This window comes from Alligator mississippiensis, chromosome 10 (assembly GCF_030867095.1).
Source record: "Alligator mississippiensis isolate rAllMis1 chromosome 10, rAllMis1, whole genome shotgun sequence".
Classification (NCBI taxonomy): domain Eukaryota; kingdom Metazoa; phylum Chordata; order Crocodylia; family Alligatoridae; genus Alligator; species Alligator mississippiensis.
Genome location: NC_081833.1, coordinates 40,692,980 through 40,712,988, shown reverse-complemented (window position 1 = coordinate 40,712,988; position 20,009 = coordinate 40,692,980). Strand labels below are relative to the sequence as shown.

The following is a 20,009-nucleotide window of genomic DNA, read 5'->3' as shown; positions in this document are numbered from 1 at the left end:
AAAGAGTGAGCAGGGATCTGATACCTGAAGGGTGGTTCCAAAGAGGATGGAGCTAAACTGTTCTTAGTGATGGTAGATGACAGAACAAGAGCAATCGTTTCAAGTTGCAGGAACGGAAGTTTAGCTCAGTTATTAGGAAAAACTGTCTCACTAGCGGGGTGGTGAAGCACTGGAATGGGTTACCTAGTGAGGCTGGTGGAATCTCCATCCTTGGAGGTTTTTAAGGGCCAGCTTGACAAAGCCCTGGCTGGGATGATGTAGTTGGGGATGGTCCTGCTTTGAGCAGGGGGTTGGACGAGATGACCTCTTGAGGTCCCTTCCAACCTTAATTTTCTATGATTCTAATCATGCAGACCAGCAGCATCAATCAGAAGGCACCAAGTTTTGCTTTTGGCAACAGGGTATGGCTGAAGACAGAAACTCATCTGCATTTAACCTTCAAGCAAGTTGTGCCAACAATAAATTAGCTTATTCAAAGTCCTTCAGCAAATCATCCCAATCACTTTCAAACTATAGGAAGCTAAGTACATGAAAATGAATCCAGCAACTCCCTCTCCTTCCTCTGTTTGGTCATTGCAGCATTGGAGGTCATCAGATGCTAGCTGTAAAAAGGGGTTTGCAAGTAGCCCATTAGTCTCCTTCCTTTGCTGCTGCCTTGTTTGGCTTAGCAGAACAAAGGCTGAGAGGGGATGTGATTGTTCTCTATATACAAACTCATCCAGGGAGTAAGCACCAGGAAAGAGTCAGAAGATATAGCCCACGTGCCAGATCTGACCCATGGTGGCCTATCATCTGAATCATATTGCTGCCCGGGGGTCTCAGATTGGACCAGGGTTGCAGACTCAGACTGGTTTGTGCTGTATCATATCTGCTGCATGGGCCAGATCCTGCACATATGGAGCTAGGTCCAGCACTTGCACTACATGTGACGCGTGCTGCCTGTAGTGCTTGCACTGGAGCAGCCCCGTGCTCTGGATCCAAAGTGCAGAGCTGGTCTGTGGGCCGGCTCTGGTCCCCCGATCAGCCCCGCTACTCATCCGACCGTCTCTGTGCGACTTACCCAGCCTGTGGGGCTAGATGCGTTTGATATCCCTGCTCTAAAAGAAACGTAAACCAGAACACATCCTTATAAACTCATCGGAAATATATTTGGCCTGGAATTCGGAAGTTCTCGTAGCAGCGTGAAGAGCGATGTTGTCGCCGTGACAGTCCCCAGAACACGTGAGGCGAGGACTCCTGAGGGAGACATTTCTTACTAGACCAACTCCGTAGCTGGTACAATAACAGGGCACACCTCAGAGATCCTCGTCTCCTCGCAGGCAAGTGCAAGAGCTCCCCCCGCCCCGCCCGGCATTTGAATGCAAGCTTTCTCGCGCCTTTTACCTCGTCAGACGGCTCCTCCAATGAAAATGCCCTTCCGGGCGCTGTGTCCTGCCTCCGATTTTGCTGATCGACAGGCAACTCGCCAATCATAATTGAGCGCTGGGGCATCATTTCTGCCCCGTGCCGCCGCGTCGCCTGTCTGGCCAATAAAAGTAGAGTGTGTGAACCTCCCCTCCTCCTTCCTCTCGGCCCCTGGCGAACGGGCCGCGTCCGCATCCAATAAGAATGCTCATTGCGACGGCGGGCTGTCCAATAGGAGAAGGGGTTGCGTTGATGGAGGGCTCAGCCCCTCAATGAGGTGGCGGGGCGGGATGTGAGGCCGCGGCGGGAGGCGATGGCGGCTGCGGCGGGACGGTTGGAGCTGGCGGCCGCGGCGCGAGGTGAGCGCGGGCTCGGCCCGCACAGACGCGCTGCTCCGTCCCGGCCGCCCCCTGCGGTACTGCGAGGGGCGCGGGATCCTGCGGGCAGCGCCCGGCCGAGCCGCCGGAGCCCGGCCCGCGCACGGTGTCTGTCTGGTCTCCGGGGCCGGTTCGCCGCTTTCTTGCGCTGCCTCATATTGACGCGTGCTGAGATGAGGTGGATGCGGGCCAGGCTGGCTCCCCCTTCCCACCGCTGTCCTTTGCCCTGAGGCAGTGCTGCGGGTCGGCTCTGCCTGCTGCAGCCCCAGGCAAGGAGCACGTAATGGCTTCTGTCTCTCTCACCAGGATGTAGCAGGGGTGGCAGCTCCAGCCGTAGCTGACGGCCAGGGCTGCCAGCGCTGTGCCGGGAGCCAGCATGTGCTCTGTGCCCTGGGCCAGAGTCAAACCCAGAGCCGCAGCTCGAGGCATGGGGTGAGGGGCAGACTGCTTGACTCCTCCAGCACTTGCCCTCATGATGCTGCATTGCTCATTGTAGTGGTGGGGGAGACAAATTTAACATGACCCTCCAATAATGAAGTTTTTCCACATATGGGAGGCATGGGCAACGGCAGGATGCTGCTACCTGCTCAGAAATGCAGGCTGTGCAAGGCTCCGAGCGGGGGTGGGGGCTGGGCCCCAGCTGCACTGGAGCAGGCAGCAGCAGCACTGGGAGGGGCAGCTATGGGATGGGCTACAGCCATTTCATTTCTCTGTAGCCCCTCTGCCCAGCACCACTACCATCCACTGCAAGTGCTGGGCTCTTCCCACCTCCTGAGGAAGAGCCCAGAACAGCCTCCAGCCCCAGGCGCATAGCGGCAGCCCACCTTCACCCCGCACGCAGATCTGGGGGGGCACCTGCCCATGCCCCCTGGATGAGCCATGGCTCTGTCCCATATCCTGCCTCACCCCGACCCTCTCCCTCACCAAGAGGACCCCAGTTGCCTGTCCCCCCCCAACAGACTTACTGGCTGAACAGTACTGTCAGGCTGCACTCCTGGCTGTGTGCATTAGGGCTCTGAAGCTTCAGTTGCCGATTTGATTTGGAGGAGATTCAGCCCGATTCGGCAACCAAATCTCTGAATCCAAATCGAATCAGGAGGCCTATTAAAAGGTCTGAATCAAATCCAAATCCTCTGAATTGATCATTGATCCTGATCGACCAGGGAGAGGCAGGCACAGCTGGGCGGCTGCAGGTTCTCCTGTAGCTCCTTTGGCTGTGCCTGCCTCTCCCTGGGCGGGGGGAGCCATGGGAGAAGCCCCCATGGCTGTCCTCCTCGGCCCCATCCCCTGCACTCACTGGCTGCAGGAGCAGCGATTGGGGCCTCTGAGGACTTGTGGCAGAGCCCCCCTGCGCAACAGGGGGCAGCAGGGATTGCCTCCCCACACACCTGGCACCTGTGGGGAAACTCCCCAATGGTGTGTGTGCAGTGCCGTGTGCTATCTGGGAGCTGGGGCCGCTGGGGCTGAGCGCTGCCAGGCTCCGGCTGACTGCTGGAGCTACCCCAGCTCCCAGACAGTGCGCACAGGGAGCCACGCTGCTCCCGTGCAATGCGACAGCTGCCACGCAGGTGCCAGGTGTGGGGAGTGATCCCTACGCTATACAGGGGGCTCTGCCACAAGCCTTTAGAGGCCCTGGTCACAGCTGCTACAGCCAGTGAGTGTGGGGTGCTTTTTTTTTTTAAGTGCTGGGAGGCTCGGCCAGGCGAGGGATGTGGCTGGGCAGGGCAGCTATGGGGGCTTCTCCCATGGCTCCCCCCGCCCAGGGGGAGGCAGGCACAGCTAGAAGAGCTGTGAGAGGGCTTGTAGCCACCCAGCTCTGCTTGCCTCTCCCCAGCTGATCCGAATCTCCAATTCTGATTTGACCAAATTGAATGGGGACAGTGATATGAATCACCGAATTGAATCAGTGTCCTCCGAATTAGCCAAATCCGAATCGAATACTTCCTTATTCGCGCAGACCTTGTGTGCGTGCTGCAGCTGTGCACACACGCGTAACATTTATCAGTGACATTATCAGCCACATCAGCCAAAAAAGGCTGATTGCGTTTAATGTCAATTTTCCTTTTTTCGATGTCGATACCATATAGACTGATATATCAATGTACCTCTAATGTCTATTCATAGATTCATAGATGCTAGGGTTGGAAGGGACCTCAATAGATCATCGAGTCTGACCCCCTGCATAGGCAGGAAAGAGTGCTGGGTTCAGATGACCCCAGATAGATGCTTATCTAACCTCCTCTTGAAGACCCCCAGGGTAGGAGAGAGTACCACCTCCCTTGGGAGCCCATTCCAGACCTTGGCCACTCTAACTGTGAAGAAGTTCTTCCTAATGTCTAGTCTAAATCTGCTCTCTGCTAGCTTGTGGCCATTATTTCTTGTAACCCCCGGGGGTGCCTTGGTGAATAAAACCTCACCAATTCCCTTCTGTGCCCCCATGATGAACTTATAGGCAGCCACAAGGTCGCCTCTCAACCTTCTCTTTCGGAGGCTGAAGAGGTCCAGGTGCCTCAGTCTCTCCTCATAGGGCTTGGCCCGCAAGCCCTTAACCGTACGAGTGGCCCTTCTCTGGTCCTCCTTCCTCCCCTTCTTGAAAATGGGGACCACGTTGGCCCTTTTCCAGTCCTCCGGGACCTGGCCTGTGCGCCACGACTGCTCAAATATTACCGCCAGTGGTTGCGCAGTGACGTCAGCCAGTGCCTTCAGTACCCTCGGATGGAGCTCATCCGGGCCTGCTGACTTAAAGGCATCCAGTTCCTCCAAGTGACCCTGCACCATCTCAGGGTCTATCTTATTCACAAATATTCATTTGTATTTTTCACCATAGTATCTGAGAACGTTATGATACTTTTGAGATTATTTTTGATTAAAGATATGAAGTGCCAGTTAAGATTTGCATATCTTGCTTTTTTTATTAATTAAAAGCATTTCCCAAAAACACTTTCTCAAATATAAAAATTATCCATATGTATCATGTGTTTTTTAATATGTACCAGAAGGTGAGCAAGGAATTTCTGTCATCAAAAGACATTATCTTTTTTAAAGAAGGTCTGTTGGATCACAGATTTAGAAGTTGAGGAGGATGGGAATGCTTTTTTCTCTCAGCCACCTGACACATGAATATAATATGAAATTCTCAAGTTAATATGGGAGGGAGGTAAACATGGTGAGAAATGGTGTCCAAGGTATCTTGGCTATTAATCCTAGAGACTTTTTTGGAGTTCATTTGCATCTTTATACTGGCAGGAATCAATTGAGCAATAGCACTTATCTTGTATGTCTTTGATTGATTGATTTATTTATTTATTCCCATTCCATGCCTCTTTCAGAAATGGCACAGGAACACATGGAAGTAGATCTCCAGCCAGCAGTAGAGGAATTTCCTGTACAGGCCTCTGGTCATTCTCTGCTACCGTTGTCAGCTAATACTCCAGTGCCTGGTGAAGAAACAGAAGGCATTGCAGCTCCTCCTAGTCCAGGAGAGACAGATGATGAGTCTGACCCACAGCTGAATGGTGCATCTGCTGTAGATAGGCTGCAGAGGCTACGTGGGGTATTAGAGTTGTTTCGATTGCAGGCTACACAGCCAGTCACACAACAAGAACAACACTTCCCTCTCCTGGTGTCACCAACAAGAAGAACTCGTCACCAGCAGCAAAGAGTTGGTGGGTCCCAGAGGACAGGCAATGCCAGGTATAGTTGAAATAGAATTTCCCCAAACCTGGGATCTGCCATGTTTATTGTATTATGTTGCTCTGTGGAAAGTCCTTTTCAGTCTAGCTTTATGAGTGAGGTCAAACTCCATGTATCCTACCCATCTTACATCTGAGTAGACGGTACCAAGTTTCTTCTTATCTACTGTTTAGACTCCCTCCTGGAAATCAAAAGTTTTTGGCAACATCTTTTATTCATTACTTAGCTATTATGGTGGTACAGACTTCCAGATGAACTGCTTTAGAGAATCTGGTCCTGCGCATACTATGTCTGTACACAGTGTCCTTATCAGCAACTGGGAAAACTTCTGGGCATAGTTGTAGGTAATGCCCTCCATGAGGCCTCTCCTGCAAGAAGTAGTTATAATGAGGACTGCCACTGGAAGGCTTCCCACATAGTACAGTCTGGTTATATGTTTCAGCCCCATAAGAAGGGAGGTTCATGCAAATAATGAACCATGTGCAAAAATTTGTTCATTGCTCTCCGTGCTATTTATGCAGTTTTCCTGATAACTGACTAGGTAATGTGAAATTAACAAACCATAGGGGAAGCAAGGGCTCACTTCCCCACTGCTTCCCCTCTCCTGAAGTCACACAATCAAGCTCCCTCTTGTTTGTTTTCCTTCTGGCTCTTTCATTCCTGGCTGACCACAATACAACTTAAACAGGAAGGGGCTCTCAGACCTGTCTTGTCTGTTTTGTGGTGGTTAGGTGGTATCCCTGTGATATGGGAAGTCAGAGTTCAAATCCCTTCAAAAGGAGGTGAGCATAGAACCTGGGTTCTCCAGGCCTTCTCTCCCTTGGATAAGTGCTATAACCTGCCAGGCTAGTAGGGAAGAGAAATGGGACATACATGTCAAGCAGTTGCTAATCATTGTTTCAGATTGTAGAATCAACCCCCAAAATTGTGGGCAGAGTGCATCCAGAGTGTAATTGAATTGTGGTGGAGTATGAATGGACTTAAGCACCTGCTACACAGTATTACATGCACTCAGGAATGATTCGAGAGACTCGGACTTCATTGTGTCCAGCAGAATGCAGCTTTGTAAAGCATTTGGGCACATACATGCAATTCAGATCAGTATGTAAGGTGACATTTTATTTCCCTAAGATGCACAAGTAACACACAATTCTTAGGATACTAGTGGGTAATTTAGGTGCCTAACTCCTGTGCTTGCTTATATTAATATGAAAGAATACTGTGATTTTTTTCTTCTCCTTGTTTTTCAGGCCTAGGGGACGATTAGATAGATATTTTAGTTTTAGCAGGACCCAAAGGGCAGCAACAGTAGCAGCTCCGCTGCTGGAGACTTTGCGTCTCCCTGTGAACAACACAGGTCACAGCTCTGATGAAACCGTGGAGTTGAGTGACTCTGACAGCAGCAGCTCTTCAGAGTTGGGTACAACAGCAGCAGCCCAGGAGGAGGCACCTGCAGCAGATGGCTTGAGAGGTTTGTGTTGCTTAGGGTTCAACGTGATGCAAAAAGTGGCAGGCATTTCTCAGACTACATTTCCGAACTTGACCATGGCAGCATCTCGTAGACAATTTTTTTTCAGGATTTAGAGTAGAGCTGTGCTTGGGTCTAAGATCAGTCTTCTCTCAGCTGGTGACAAGTAAACTTGTCATCATGCACGCTGGTGAATAATTTTCCAAAGCACTGCATGTGACTGCTTTTTACAGTCTAATCTCTTGGAAATCTTCAAAGTAATAATAAAAAAATAACCTGGAGATTATTCTATTTCCTATTTCACTTCCTGGGCCCGATCTCTGTTACTGACCATTATCCTGAAAACAGGAAGCCAAGTCCTCTTGATACAACTTCTGTTTAGTTTACGGAAGCTAAGCCAATTTACAGTGTAAAATCTGGCCCAGGTTTTTGTATTTCTTAAGCATTCACTAACTTTGGTTGATTATTCTTTGATTTATGTAGCTTTCCTTCACGTTTTCCTGAGCAGAAGACATTAGTGCACTTGGATCAGTGTTTCTTAATCTTTTCTGGCTAGTAACCCCTTAGTCGCAGTAAAAAAAAAGTAAAAAAACCCTTCACTCGTATTATTAAAGTAGGAATAAAAAGTGCATCTATGAGGAACAGTTTAAAGTTTACATAATTTGCTGGGGAAAAACAAAGTATTTGTTCTTGAGGAAGAAGTTACAGGAAGTCGGGGAATGGGGGGTTTTTTTCTGCATACAAATTGCAAAATAATTATTGAAAACTACAACAACCTTTTCCCTCCTGTCTGTAAGTATATGAGCATATGTGGAGACAAGACATTGTTTACAAAATGTGTTGCTTGTGGTATACAGCAATGCCTACCATTTAAGGAGTACATCTGTGTCATTGGATGTGCTGAAATTCTGCTTCTTTATATAACTAGAAAAAGATTTCTTCAGCACTTACCTTGGGGAAGGAAGGCACTTAGAACAGACAGCGGAGCAAAAAGTTGTCTCCTGGGAGCTGTTTACAAGATATATCCCACTTTGACCCACTCCTTGCTCTCCTAGCACAGAGGAGGATGCAATCATTTCTCCAACAGGCATTTTGTAGTTCCACTTTTCTTTTTGATTTTCTTTATTTATTTTGTTCCCTATTTGTTACCTTGTTCCCAGAATGAACACCTGGGTCAGTGGTTTGTTACAAAAATGCTCTGATTTCCCCCCCCTACTTTTTGCTTATAGTAAATGATGCAATTCATCCTTCTAGTTCTGTTGAATTAAGCTTTTGCTTGTAATTGGCATCAGTTACTGAACTGTTTATTTGGGTGTCCTAAAATATTAAAGCTGCAGAAGTGAAATAGTAGGCTAGAAATGAAGTAATGGGTTCCCCTGTAATAGTTTGAATCTGTTCTTCCTTTCTCCTGTCTCCTCTCTGTAGCTTCTGATCAGGTCCAAACAGAGGCCCCTGGAGCTTTGTATTCTGCAGAGCATGAAAGTCATAATGGTGAGGGGGCCACAGTCCAACAGAAACAGGTAAAATGAACCAGCTATCTCTGGCTACCTTTATGATCTGTGCAGTCTTGTATTCATTTGATGTTTGAATTTATTTTCATTTTATATTTATTTTAGACCAGTCCACTAAAGAAACCTGATACAACAGTTCCCACTGCACCCTTGGATGATGAAGAGGGAGATATCTGCACCATCTGCTTTGAGCAGTGGAGCAATGCTGGGGAGCACAGGCTCTCTGCACTCCGGTGTGGACACCTCTTTGGGTATACTTGCATTGACAGGTGGCTCAAGGGTCAGGCAGGGAAGTGCCCCCAGGTAATGTATTCTTATGTGTATTTAAAAAGACTTGCTGTCAAGTAATGTGTGTCCTCATTCTGACCACTGTTGATAGAAAACGTTCAGAGAGGAACAACTTTTGGGTTTTTTAAGTCTATAGTAACAAAAATAAGCCAAAGAAGTTAAGGTTTGTTTTTTTTTCTTGTAATTTTACCAAGATTAGTTTATAAGTTCCTAGTTTATAAAGGAACTTTAAATTTTTGCTCCATCTCAACATATTCTGGGTGAAATTTGAGGTTGATACTCATTCTTGATATAGGTGGCTAAATCAATAGTAGGGGTGCACTGATAAAGATTTTTTGGGCCAATACCGATGGCCGAGTATTAACAAGCCAGATCAGCTGATACCAATCTGATTGTCAATATGCAGCCCAGCAGCTTGCAGTGCAGTGTTCAGCTGGTAAGTCTGCTGGGGGGGGGGGAGGGGAGGGCGTGGTGGGGCAGGTTGAGGACCTCATGGTGAGGGGGGAGGAGGGGGGCTGAGGCTGGGGCAGGTGTTGCCCAGCCGGGGCAGGGTGCAGGATGGAGCCATGAGCAGCTTGTCGAGTGGGGAGCAGCTTCCACTGCTGTACGCACCCCTGGGGGAGGCATGGGGGGAGTGTGCCCCCTGGATCTGCATGGGGTGAAGGCAGGCTGGGGCCAGGGCAGTGCCTGGCTCTTCTCAGCAGGGGGATTGGTTAGGGGCTGTGCTTGGGCTGGGTGGTGACTGTGCTGGGAGGAGGGCTCCATAGCACCCCCTCCCAGTGCTGCCATGGTCCAGCCCAAACACAGCCCTGGCCCAGCCACCCCACTTGGAAGAGCCTGATGCCAGCCCAGTGCCCACAGTGGCAGCCTGCCCTTGCCCCACACACAGATCTGGGGGACATATACCCCTCATGCCTCCCCTGGGGTGCATGTAGCAGTGGGAACCACTGACCTGCCTCTCCACACCCCCTGGACGAGCTGCTCTGTTCTCTGCCCAGTGCCACCCCAGCTGGGCAGCACCCATCGCTTCCCCCTCAACAGATTTACCAGCTGGACACAGCTCTCCCAGCTGCCAGTGACTGGCTGTGTGCATTCTGTGGCTGTGTGCATGTACGTAGCGTTTATCGGTGACGTTATCAGCCAAAAAAAGCTGATTGCCAGTAATGTCAATTTTCCTATTATCAGTGCTGATACGATATGGACTGATGAATCTGTGAACCTCTGATAAATAAATAGATAGGACAAAAGACTGAGTGGCAAAGTCCTATTACAAAACTTGGTTTGAGGACACTTGTGTGTTTTTGGAAGTGGCAGGCAAGACTATTTTTTCTTCAGAATAAATATTTAATGTCTCCCTGTAGAAGTCAGGTAAGCTGTCACAGTTGAAAATAAAAATTCCTTTGGAGTTTTCTAAATTAATGGCTAAAAACCTGGTGTCCTGGCCAGGTGTGTAAATTAGCTTCTAATAACCACAGCTGCATCAGACCTACTGCTAAGCGCTAGGTACCCACAGCTTTTTTGCTGTCTCTGCATTCCATAGCTGCCACTGTGTTAGAATGAAAAATGCTAAGGAAACCTAGAGTGAAGTGGTGCCAGATTAGGTTAAGAAACCCAGTAATCTGAGCCTGTTTCCTTAGAAAGGAGTCTCATTACATGCCATCAGGTATGAGGCTGCTTTTAAACCACATAGAAATTAAAGTAGCAACAGTATTATCTTAAACATGCTTATCTAGTGATTAACTTTTCTTAAACCCACAGGTAAGGAATTCAGCTTATACTCTCTATGCAGCCTTTAAATCATGTACTTTTACACTTTCCAACCAAACTTAATGTACAGAAATCCAAATAAAATATTCTAAGGTTTACCAGAAATGGATCTATCAAATAAGAAATGAACTTTATTAATGTATGCTAGATTTTGTCTGTTTCTGGTTAGCAAGATGGCTGTTAGTTTGGCTGGGTGAGTGAAGTATGATGGTAGAGAGAAATAGTTTGAAGCCTTAATGGTTTATTTCTAGGTATCCAAACATCTCTGGGTTGTTTCTGGTTTTGATTTTGTTTTTTTTTGCAGGTGAGGAGGATTTTAAGTTGTAGCTAAGCCTGTTTGGTTTTTTTGTTTTTGGTTTTTTTGGGGGGGGGGGTTAAAGTTGAGAATAGAACTGTGTTTCAGTGGAGTATAGCCAACAGTTGAAAGCAATATATGCTTTGGAGAAAAAAAAATGCCTTTACAAATAAGGAATTGTGTCCAGCTTTAAGAGGTAAAGAGTCAGCCATCGGTCTATAGCCTTGTACCTGAAAACCCAGCATTTCAGTGGCTTTCTTGTAGGTTTTTGCCTGTCTAGCTTGCTGTTTAGGGAGAATCTTGCTAAAAGTTTGTCTTATGTTATAGTTTAACACAAAGGATTGTGGTTCAGGTGGCAGAAGGCTAATAGGTGCTGTGCTGTGTTATCTTTTTTTAAAAATTGCATAGACTTGATGGAACAATTGTCAGGGAGCCATTCTTAGTACTTGGATCTCCCCTTTGATTTTGATTTTTCTTTTTCTTTTCATTCTTGCAATTAGTTCTTCTCTCTTGAAAGTTAGGAAGGAGGTAACGTATTCTAGCAAATACCATAGTTAATGTCCAAAGGACCCTATTACATTTTCCTGCTTGCTATACAGGTTTGTGGTGGACTGTGAGGACTAACAGGCAAACCTGTAAGGACTTCCCAGGCTGGGGTTGATTCAGGGTGGGTGCAAGGGTGCAACTGCACGACCCTTTTGATTTCTACTCCATCCAAATTTTAAAAACAACTGTCTGGGAGGGGCAGCAGCCTTTCTAGTCAGGTAGTACTGATGGAGTCAATTGACTTTGTGCCTTATTATCATACCTGATTCTTGCTAATGTCCCTCCATTCCACAGAGGTTAAAGACCCTCTCTCCTTTTTAATGGTCTTGATGTTCCACCATTTAAATTATTATTTCTTCTGCAATTTTGCTTTCTGTTAGCTATTCCTGGTAATGTATCCCTTGGCTTTCAAAACCCTGCAAACCTGTTTCAGCTCTAGCTAAAAAAACCTTAATTCAGGTATGGTCATACTAACTCAGATGTAAAAAGGCTGACAGTGAAGTAGTGGAAGCACTGTCAAGAGCTCAGGAAGGCTAGGTTTTGTTTTGTGAATCTGAGTAAGAGATTCACACTTATTGTGACACTACATCTTTTTACTACTTTGCCTAATTTGCTGGGGGGTGGGTTCTATGAGTGGTATTTATCTAGCAAGTTATTACTCATTTCAGTAGTTAAACTATTTGTTTTCACTTTGATCTTAAACAGACTAATATAGTGCTAGCTCCCTAGAATATTAGTAAAGCTTCTAGTTTCTATTTAACTGGAGAAAAGTATATGTTGTGTTATGTGATGTGCCATACCTTCTGAACCCCCTTTTCAAAATCCTAGATCCCAGAAATCCATGCTCCCAGAAATTGCTTTGTGAATGCTTTCCAATGTTGTAGTGGTCTAAGAAATACCTATGGACTTGTAATGATAAAGAGAAGATAGACAACTTCTATTTCCAGTTGTTGGTTGTGCATATATTTGCATACAACTACATATAAAAATGGGTTGTGTAAAAGTTACTGTGAAATTGCAGGTTCTGGTTACTAGTGATAGCTATTAGGTACTAGGACCATTTTAATACTGAAAACTTTGCTCCCATATCTAGCAAGGTTACATGTGTAGTGACCATTCTGTCTTCATCCTAACAACTGGTACATAAAGCCTGCATCTAAAAGATGCATGAAGTAACTTTTTGAGAACTCTTCTTGATGTTGATGGACTCTAGTTCTTATTATCTAATGCTCTTAAAACATTTAAGCGTTACAGACATTCCACCCCCAACTAGGGAGATATTACCTGTCTCCTCATTTGTAAAACTAGCACAGAAAAATTTTAATGCCCTGCCCAAGGCCATGCAGCATATAAGAAAGAGTTGAGAATAGATTCAGGGAGTACCTGACTCTTAAATAGTTGCTAAACTTAATCTACAACTTGTTGCTCTAGAAGAAGCAGTAGGAACAGTTTATTTGCTCATGAGACTTATCTGGCTTCTGTAGATGCTTGGTGTTTTTAAAACACAAATAAAATGGTAAATTGAGGTTTTGGAGGTTTTTTTGATAAGGATGAACAGTCTGCTAGGAAGTCAAAGTAATAGCCCTCATTAAGTTTGAACTGACCACATTGATGGTGAAGGTACACATAAGGGGCTTGAAGGGGAATTTCAGAAGTTAACATTTAGATTTAACAACTGCAGGATTTTTATTTAGTTTAAATGAAACATTTGACTTTCTGAGGGTAAATTAAACCTATTTTGCTTTCCAGTGCAATAAGAAAGCAAAGCGCTCTGACATTGTGCTCCTGTATGCCCGTACTTTGAAAGCACTGGACACCAGTGAACAGGAGCGCATGAAAAGGTATGGAAAAACATCCAGTGTGGATGTACTATACCTGACCTACATATATGTCTAAAAAACAGCTGATATGTTTGACTCTCTTACCTAGTCCTTTCATTTATGTCCCTTAAAACAGTCCCACCTAAGATTACACAGACATCTCAACTATGGTGTTCCAGCTGCAGTATCTGGATTCTCTTAGAAATTAATTATGGGGATTTATGCCCTCACATGCAGACAAAGAAACTGCAAAAACAAGCTCATGTGGTGTCTTTTTATTTTTTTTAAACAACAAAGCTGGAGAATATGGTGAGTCTTTAGAGAAAAATAGCCCTAAACTATTAATCCATTATACACTTAATTTTTCTGTGTATAAATGATCAGCGGGGATTCAGGATTTCTGTTCACCATGGAAAAATGCAGTAAAACCCGGATTTTCATTTTTTAAGGAGAAAAATAAGGGAAACAGCAGGTTTCCCTTTGCAGGCTGACAGTTCCAGCCTGTAAGGGGATGCTTGGGGCTGGGGGAAAGCAGGAAGAGGGTGGTCAGGCAGGGGGCACCATGTGCATGTGTGTGTATGCACACATGCATATGCCAGCTGGGCAGCCTGGAGAGCAGTTCCCCACTTGGGCCATAGCAACCACCATCTCCCACAAGTGGCAGCTGGGGCTTGGGTGCTGCTGGGAGGGTGGGGGCTGTGCTCTGGGCGAGTGACAGGGCCTATGGGGGGACTGTGCCCCGCCCCTCCCCCCCCATAGCCTCTGCCCCCCCCAGGCAGCTCTGCAGCCTGCCCCATTGTCAGCCCTGACTGATCCGGGGACACACGCCCCCCATGCCCTCCCACTGGGGCAGGGCAGGTGCTGGACGGAGCTGTGGCTCGTCATGGGGGTAGGGGCAGCTCCCACCACTGCGCACTGCTAGTCCAGAGACAGCTCCAGCAGCCCTGTCCTGTGCCCGCCCTGCCCCAGCTGGGTGAGTAGCAGGAGGGCATGGCCCTGTGCGTGCCGGGTCTGACCCCGGGTCGCTTATGTTGCTCTGCACGCGGACTGTGGCCAGCAGCCCGGGCAGGCCGAGTCGGAGAGGGCGGGCGCCGAGCTAGAATTAGGCACAGACGCGTAACGGTTGATTTTAAGATTATTTTACTTACACCGAGATGGTCGTGGCGTAGGCTGAGAACTTGCTTGAGTTGCGGTTACAACAAAAAACACGAACACACGTGGAGGTTGCAAGGCTCCACGCAGACAGAACACGACAAACTCCGGATGTCCAGGACAAGCGCGCATTAAACTCATCGTAACGTCCTATAGTAGGCTCCGTTCAAGGACGGGAAGAGGTGGGCAGTGGATCAGGCCGCCAAACTCCTCTGAGCGACACACAGGGTTTCTATTATCCTGCCGCGCACACCCAGAGTCCCCACGAGATGGATGCGGAGACCTCTTCGGCTTGGGCGGAAACTGCTCAAGCCTCCTATATGGCCAGCAGGCCAATCGCCAGTCGCCACGTGTGAATAATCTAGAACTAGCCAATCGCGGGGCACGAATTTGCATACGACGAGCGGGAAACCTTTGCACCGTGCATTTCTGTGCTGCAAAGGAAATGCACCCTGCAAAGATCCCTGCAAAGTGGCGGGAAAACTTCTTTGCATGCGGGTTCTCTGCGCAGCAGAACTCCTCCGTACAACGAAGTTGTATACCCACGGGGATAATTCTTAGTGCCGAAGCGCACACGCAAATAAAATCAGACCTTTGGGTCATGACAGGCCCCTGCCCCACACAGATCCGGGGGACGCCCCCCCCCCCCATGCCCTCTCAGATGAGCATCAGGAACCACCAGACTGGCAGCTTGACTCAGCCCCTCCCTCAGCGTGGGGAGCTTGATATGCCCCCCACACGCCTTCCCTTCCCCCTCCCCTTCCACCACAACAGACTTACCAGCTGAACGCAGCTGTATCAAGCATCGTAAAGGAACCAATCCCCCATTTATAATATTATTCCTATGGGAAAATTGGTTCTGAGTTACAACATTTCAACTTAAGACGTGGTTTTCAGGAACCAGTTGCGTCATACAGGCAGTCCTCAGACTTGCATCAATAAAACACTGCATTTAGGTGATACCTATATATATAATGGAGTTTCATTTTAATCACGGACAAACTCAGTTTTAGAGTTTGTTTTTTTTTAATCAGAATTTGCTAATTTTTGTCTTTTTCCTTTAAAAAAAAAAAAAATCACAAATTCTCTGATTAATTTTTAAACAGAGAAGACCAGGATCCCTGATGATCAGGGAAGAGGGTAGCTGATTTGGTTTTAACGTCGGCATCTTTTTGCACGTGGCATTAAATCCAACCTTGTTTGACAAGACATATAGAGGAACTGTGAGCATGGCTGACTTGAAAGCTAAACTGGAAAATTTGATTTCAAAATGAGAAATGATTTCAAAAAATGAGAAACCAAAAAGCAGGATGAAACTGGTTACTGATTTCTGTGTGATGTAAAATCTGTGAGATGCTGCTATAAATATTGTAACAAATCAATTAAAGATTTCAGAAGTTTTTAAATCCCTAGTCCTTTTCTGAGTTCCATCCTCAGTGTTGCTGAGCAGAACTTCATTGCACTCTCCATAGACTATTTCTCACAGCACACTGCCAGCACAGTCTTCTCTCAGCTTGGGAAATATTTGAAAAATACCTGCCATAGGGATACCTCAGTACCTCATCATATAACCTTCCATCATTATACTCTTTGTTACTCCAAAAAAAAAAAAAAAAAGTGGATGGGGAAGGAATTTTATCATGAGGAACAGTCTCTTTTAACTGACTTGTCACTACCTGATGTAGGGCTTGTTTCAATCCATCGCAGATAAGCAGAGAATTTAATTTTACGTAGTTAAGCAGTCATAAGTTAAAATAACACACATTGCCTTAACTTTTACCCCGTGCACATATGCTTTGCATTAATTTTGAAGCTTGCGTTCAAAGTCAGTAAAGTCTGTCTTCAACTTTTAGACACATAGGTAATACAGTCATCAATGTAATAATTGATTATAGATATAGCCAACTATATGCATTGTGTAATGTAAACTGTCTTTCCATCAGTGCTTGCTAATAAAATTGAAAGCAGTTATTTTGCTTTTTATACAATACAAATAATATGAAAGCATCCCCTTGATTATAGCTGGGTCCCGCAGAATTGTGTTTAGTGAAAGTGTACAAACACCTGAGACCTGTCTTCATATGTAGTTTGAGGTTGGTGGAGACGGTTGGACTTGTTTTTAAAAATAATATTGGAGTGAGACACTAGATAAATCACAATTGCACTTAGGCATCATTGGGAGCATAGCAAGGACTTCTGCTTTTGTCTGTAGTAATTTGTTTGGGGGGGAAGCCATTTAAAGGGGAAATAGATGAATATACATTTTGGCTGCCGGTGGGCAACACAAGGAAACGGAGAGTGCAAGGATACTAGATGAGGTCTACTGAAACTCAGATTTTAAGTTTATCTGAGCATGGGTGTGATATTAAATCAGTAGAGCTGCAACTCAGAGCATCCTAAGTAGTCTCCAGTCATAGTAATTGTTGCTTCTTCTTCCCCTTCAGCTCTTTAGAAAAAGAGCAAGTGCTGAGGAGACAGGCAGAACTGGAATCTGCCCAGAGCCGGCTGCAGCTTCAGGTCTTGACTGATGAGTGTAGTAAACTTCGCAAGCAAGTCCAGGTAAATTCAGCTGTTGTGGTTTTTGTTTTGTTTTGTTTTAATGATAGACTCTTTCCCAGGGGTGGGCAGTTGTTTTGGGTGGAGGGCCACTTACTGAGTTTTGGCAAGCTGTCGAAGGCCACATGGGTAGCCCCACCCCTTGACAGATGCCCTGCCCCCTGGTCATCATCTTGTGACTGGAAGTCCTTCCCTCTAACCCCTGACCCTTGCCACCAGAAGTCCCTCCCCTTGCCCCTGGAAGTACTCCTTTCAGCAAGGGGTTTTGCCATCTCAAGAGTCAAAAAAAAATACCAAATTATGTTCTAAAAAGCGAACATCTACAACAAAATATTTTTATCCTGATTCACGTGTGTTTGTGTAGTGTACACAGAGGTGATTGTACAATAGCTTAAAAATTAAGTCTTACTCTTGTATATTGTGAGGGGGTAGGTATAGGTTTGTGGGGAGCTATGGGCATGTGGAATGAATGAGCGTGTGGATATGTGGGGGGTATGAGGTTTGTGGGGAAAGGTTGATGGGGTGTGTCAGTGGATGTGGGGGTCTGCATGTATGGCAGTGTAAGGGGGGGTGCATGAGTATGGTGGGGTGCGCATGGGGGAGTCACCCTATGAACACCACCCCCCCACCAGCATGACCCCTTGCTCCGTGGTCCCCCAATGTAGCCAGATGGTGCTAGAGCATGGTGGGGGAAGGAATCAGGGAAATGACTGAAGGTGGGGCAGGGCTAGGTTCCTGCCTCCTGCTGCTGGTTCCTCCTGGGTTCTACTGCCCCTGGCTTCTGTTGTCTTTGACAGGCAGACAGGAGCAAATAAATATTAATTTACTACATTTTTAGGGGCCCTGCAGGCTGGATAGAATGGCCTGGCAGGCCGGATGCGGCCCACAGGCTATATTTTGCCCAGCCCTGCTCTTTCCCCTTCTGTCCAGTCTGTGTTTTACCTTTCTTCTGCCAAGGGCATCTGTGATCTTTTAGTGTTTACAAACAGCATCTCAACTGCTGACGTCTTTTGATCAGTTGGGAATATCCAGGACTGGCAGTGATACCACATATATGTCTAGCATGGAGCATTCTGGGGCTTTACAGGTATCTGATGGCTAGTATGTCATTCTATAACAATGAGTTTTCTGGGACTTAATGTTGCAATGCTCCCTGGTCAGCTTCACTTGTGTAAGAGATTCACTGACGGCTAGATAATAACTTGGATATCCAGTGACTCGCTTCTTATATTTTAAAGGCTACAGCTGTCGCAAGTACAATAGTGAAAGTATTATCAGGATATGTTGATTGTAGACTGTAGAAAACCTGGGTGCTTGTATGTGTGACAATGTTACTATGTACACATGATGAAAAATTTCCCTTTGTGTGGCTTAATGGCATCACACTTTACATGTACTTGAGGGGAGGATTGGGCCCCTTGTGGCGTCTGCCTTCAGCGGGTGCCTGTGACCACCAGGACAATGACATGTATACAGTGATGGAAAAATAAAACCCACCGTTTCAATTAAAAACTCACTGCTTCAATTTAGGAAGCATATAATACAACTCTGAAGGACTAAACCCCTGTCACGTGTACAAGCACCCCCTGGGAAGAATGGTTGTGGGGAGAGTAAATCTGTGTCCATGCCCAGCATTCTTTTTATGCCAAGTAACTCTTGTACATGGTCTTTAATGAAAATACAAATAAGGTAAAAAAAAAAAAAAAAATCTTGTTGAGCCTTGTCTGTTTTTTCTAGATTCATTGCTGTTTTGCTGTTTTCCAAGTGTAGCGCATCCTTTTAATTCTAAACTTTTATACTACTAATCTTGAATGTGCAGTGACTTTGAGTACAAACACCTGAGTGACTATTTCAGTTGAACAAGTTACTGGTCTCTCTTAACTGTTGTATAGCCTTTTGTTTCTGATAGATCTGGTTTCCCTTGGGAACAAATTCTATACAGAGGTGGCCAACCTGCAGCATGTGTGCACAGGCAGCCTCCATGGGTGGCACATGGCAGATTGGTTAGGGAGCAGGGGATTGTAGTGCTACTTGGTGTCATTGCAGCACTTACCAACCTGCCAAAACAGTTGGCCTCCACTGCTGTATAGATTCATTCATCTTTACCAAAAGCAAGTAAAGGGTTAGCAGAGTAACAATGGATATCCTCACAAGTCTGGCCAGTTTGTTGCTGCAGATGGTTTGCAGGAGGAAGAGCTGTTTGGAAGCATCACTGTTTCCTCGTATTACAGACAGTAAGAGTAGACTCTTTACTGCAGAGATACCTGGTGATGCCTTTCCTTTCTAGATTTTTGTCTGAATTGTATGATATTTGATATTATACTGTGACACAGCTTCTGTGGATGAAAAGGCTGTACTTTTCTCCTTTGAAATAATATGGGAAGGTTCACTGATATCTTGGTCTTCATAGCTATCTGGCATGTTTAATGGTGCCAAATTTCCTTATTATTCATTCTTCAGTAAACTTATTTTTTTCTGTATAAAGGGTTATTATTCTTTCCTCCAATCTTCTATTCTAGTTTTACTTTTGTTCTCTGTTCTGGGAATTTCTAGCAATAGATATTTCTTTGCAGAATAGGGCAGCATTTGCTGTACTGCAATTTCCTGATGTGACTTAACACTCAAAACTCTGTAAATTAATCAGATAATTTGTCATGGGTTTCATGTCATATATGGGCTAATGATGATAGTATTGGTATACTCTGGCCCTTGATATCAAGAAAATCAAGGATGCAGTAAAGCCGCACACTGCAGAAAGCCACTGTATTATGAAACTTATATAAAAACCATACAGACTAGCAATGTCAGAAACACTGTAAAGGTTTATATGCTCAACATGCTTGAACTGAGAGAGATCTTGGTGTACTTATGCTCTGTTCGTTGGTGGTATCCGAGTGCCTAAAATCACATACTAAACACATACCCTGTTAAAGTTCCATATACCTTATCTTTCAGTTTAATCAGAATGTAAGCATCTAACTTGGAGATTGGCAACCTGTGGCTAGAGACCACTGTAATTCAGGCTTGGGGGGACAGGGAGTGGGAAGTGGGCCCCCTGCAGGCACACCCAAGCCAGTTTCAGGCATTTTCCAGGGCAGGCCTGAGGGAGCCTGCCATGAGGCTGGTTACCAT

General features: G+C 46.0%; 1 protein-coding gene across 3 annotated transcripts in view; it reads left to right on the top strand.

Annotated features, from left to right (window-relative positions):
• Window positions 1-1,617: 1,617 nt before the first annotated feature.
• RFWD3 (ring finger and WD repeat domain 3) overlaps window positions 1,618-20,009 on the top strand; it is a 48,093-nt gene continuing 29,701 nt past the window's right edge. For 2 of the 3 annotated variants that reach the window (XM_059713722.1, XM_006262202.4), the window contains exons 1-7: window positions 1,624-1,763; window positions 5,111-5,474; window positions 6,725-6,945; window positions 8,368-8,462; window positions 8,559-8,756; window positions 13,099-13,190; window positions 16,766-16,880. In XM_059713722.1, coding sequence (XP_059569705.1) covers window positions 1,718-1,763; window positions 5,111-5,474; window positions 6,725-6,945; window positions 8,368-8,462; window positions 8,559-8,756; window positions 13,099-13,190; window positions 16,766-16,880 — 1,131 coding nt within the window. In that variant the 5' untranslated portion in view covers window positions 1,624-1,717. Of the gene's footprint in view, window positions 1,764-5,110; window positions 5,475-6,724; window positions 6,946-8,367; window positions 8,463-8,558; window positions 8,757-13,098; window positions 13,191-16,765; window positions 16,881-20,009 lie in introns of all 3 variants that reach the window. The other variant, XM_059713723.1, reaches the window with a different exon arrangement.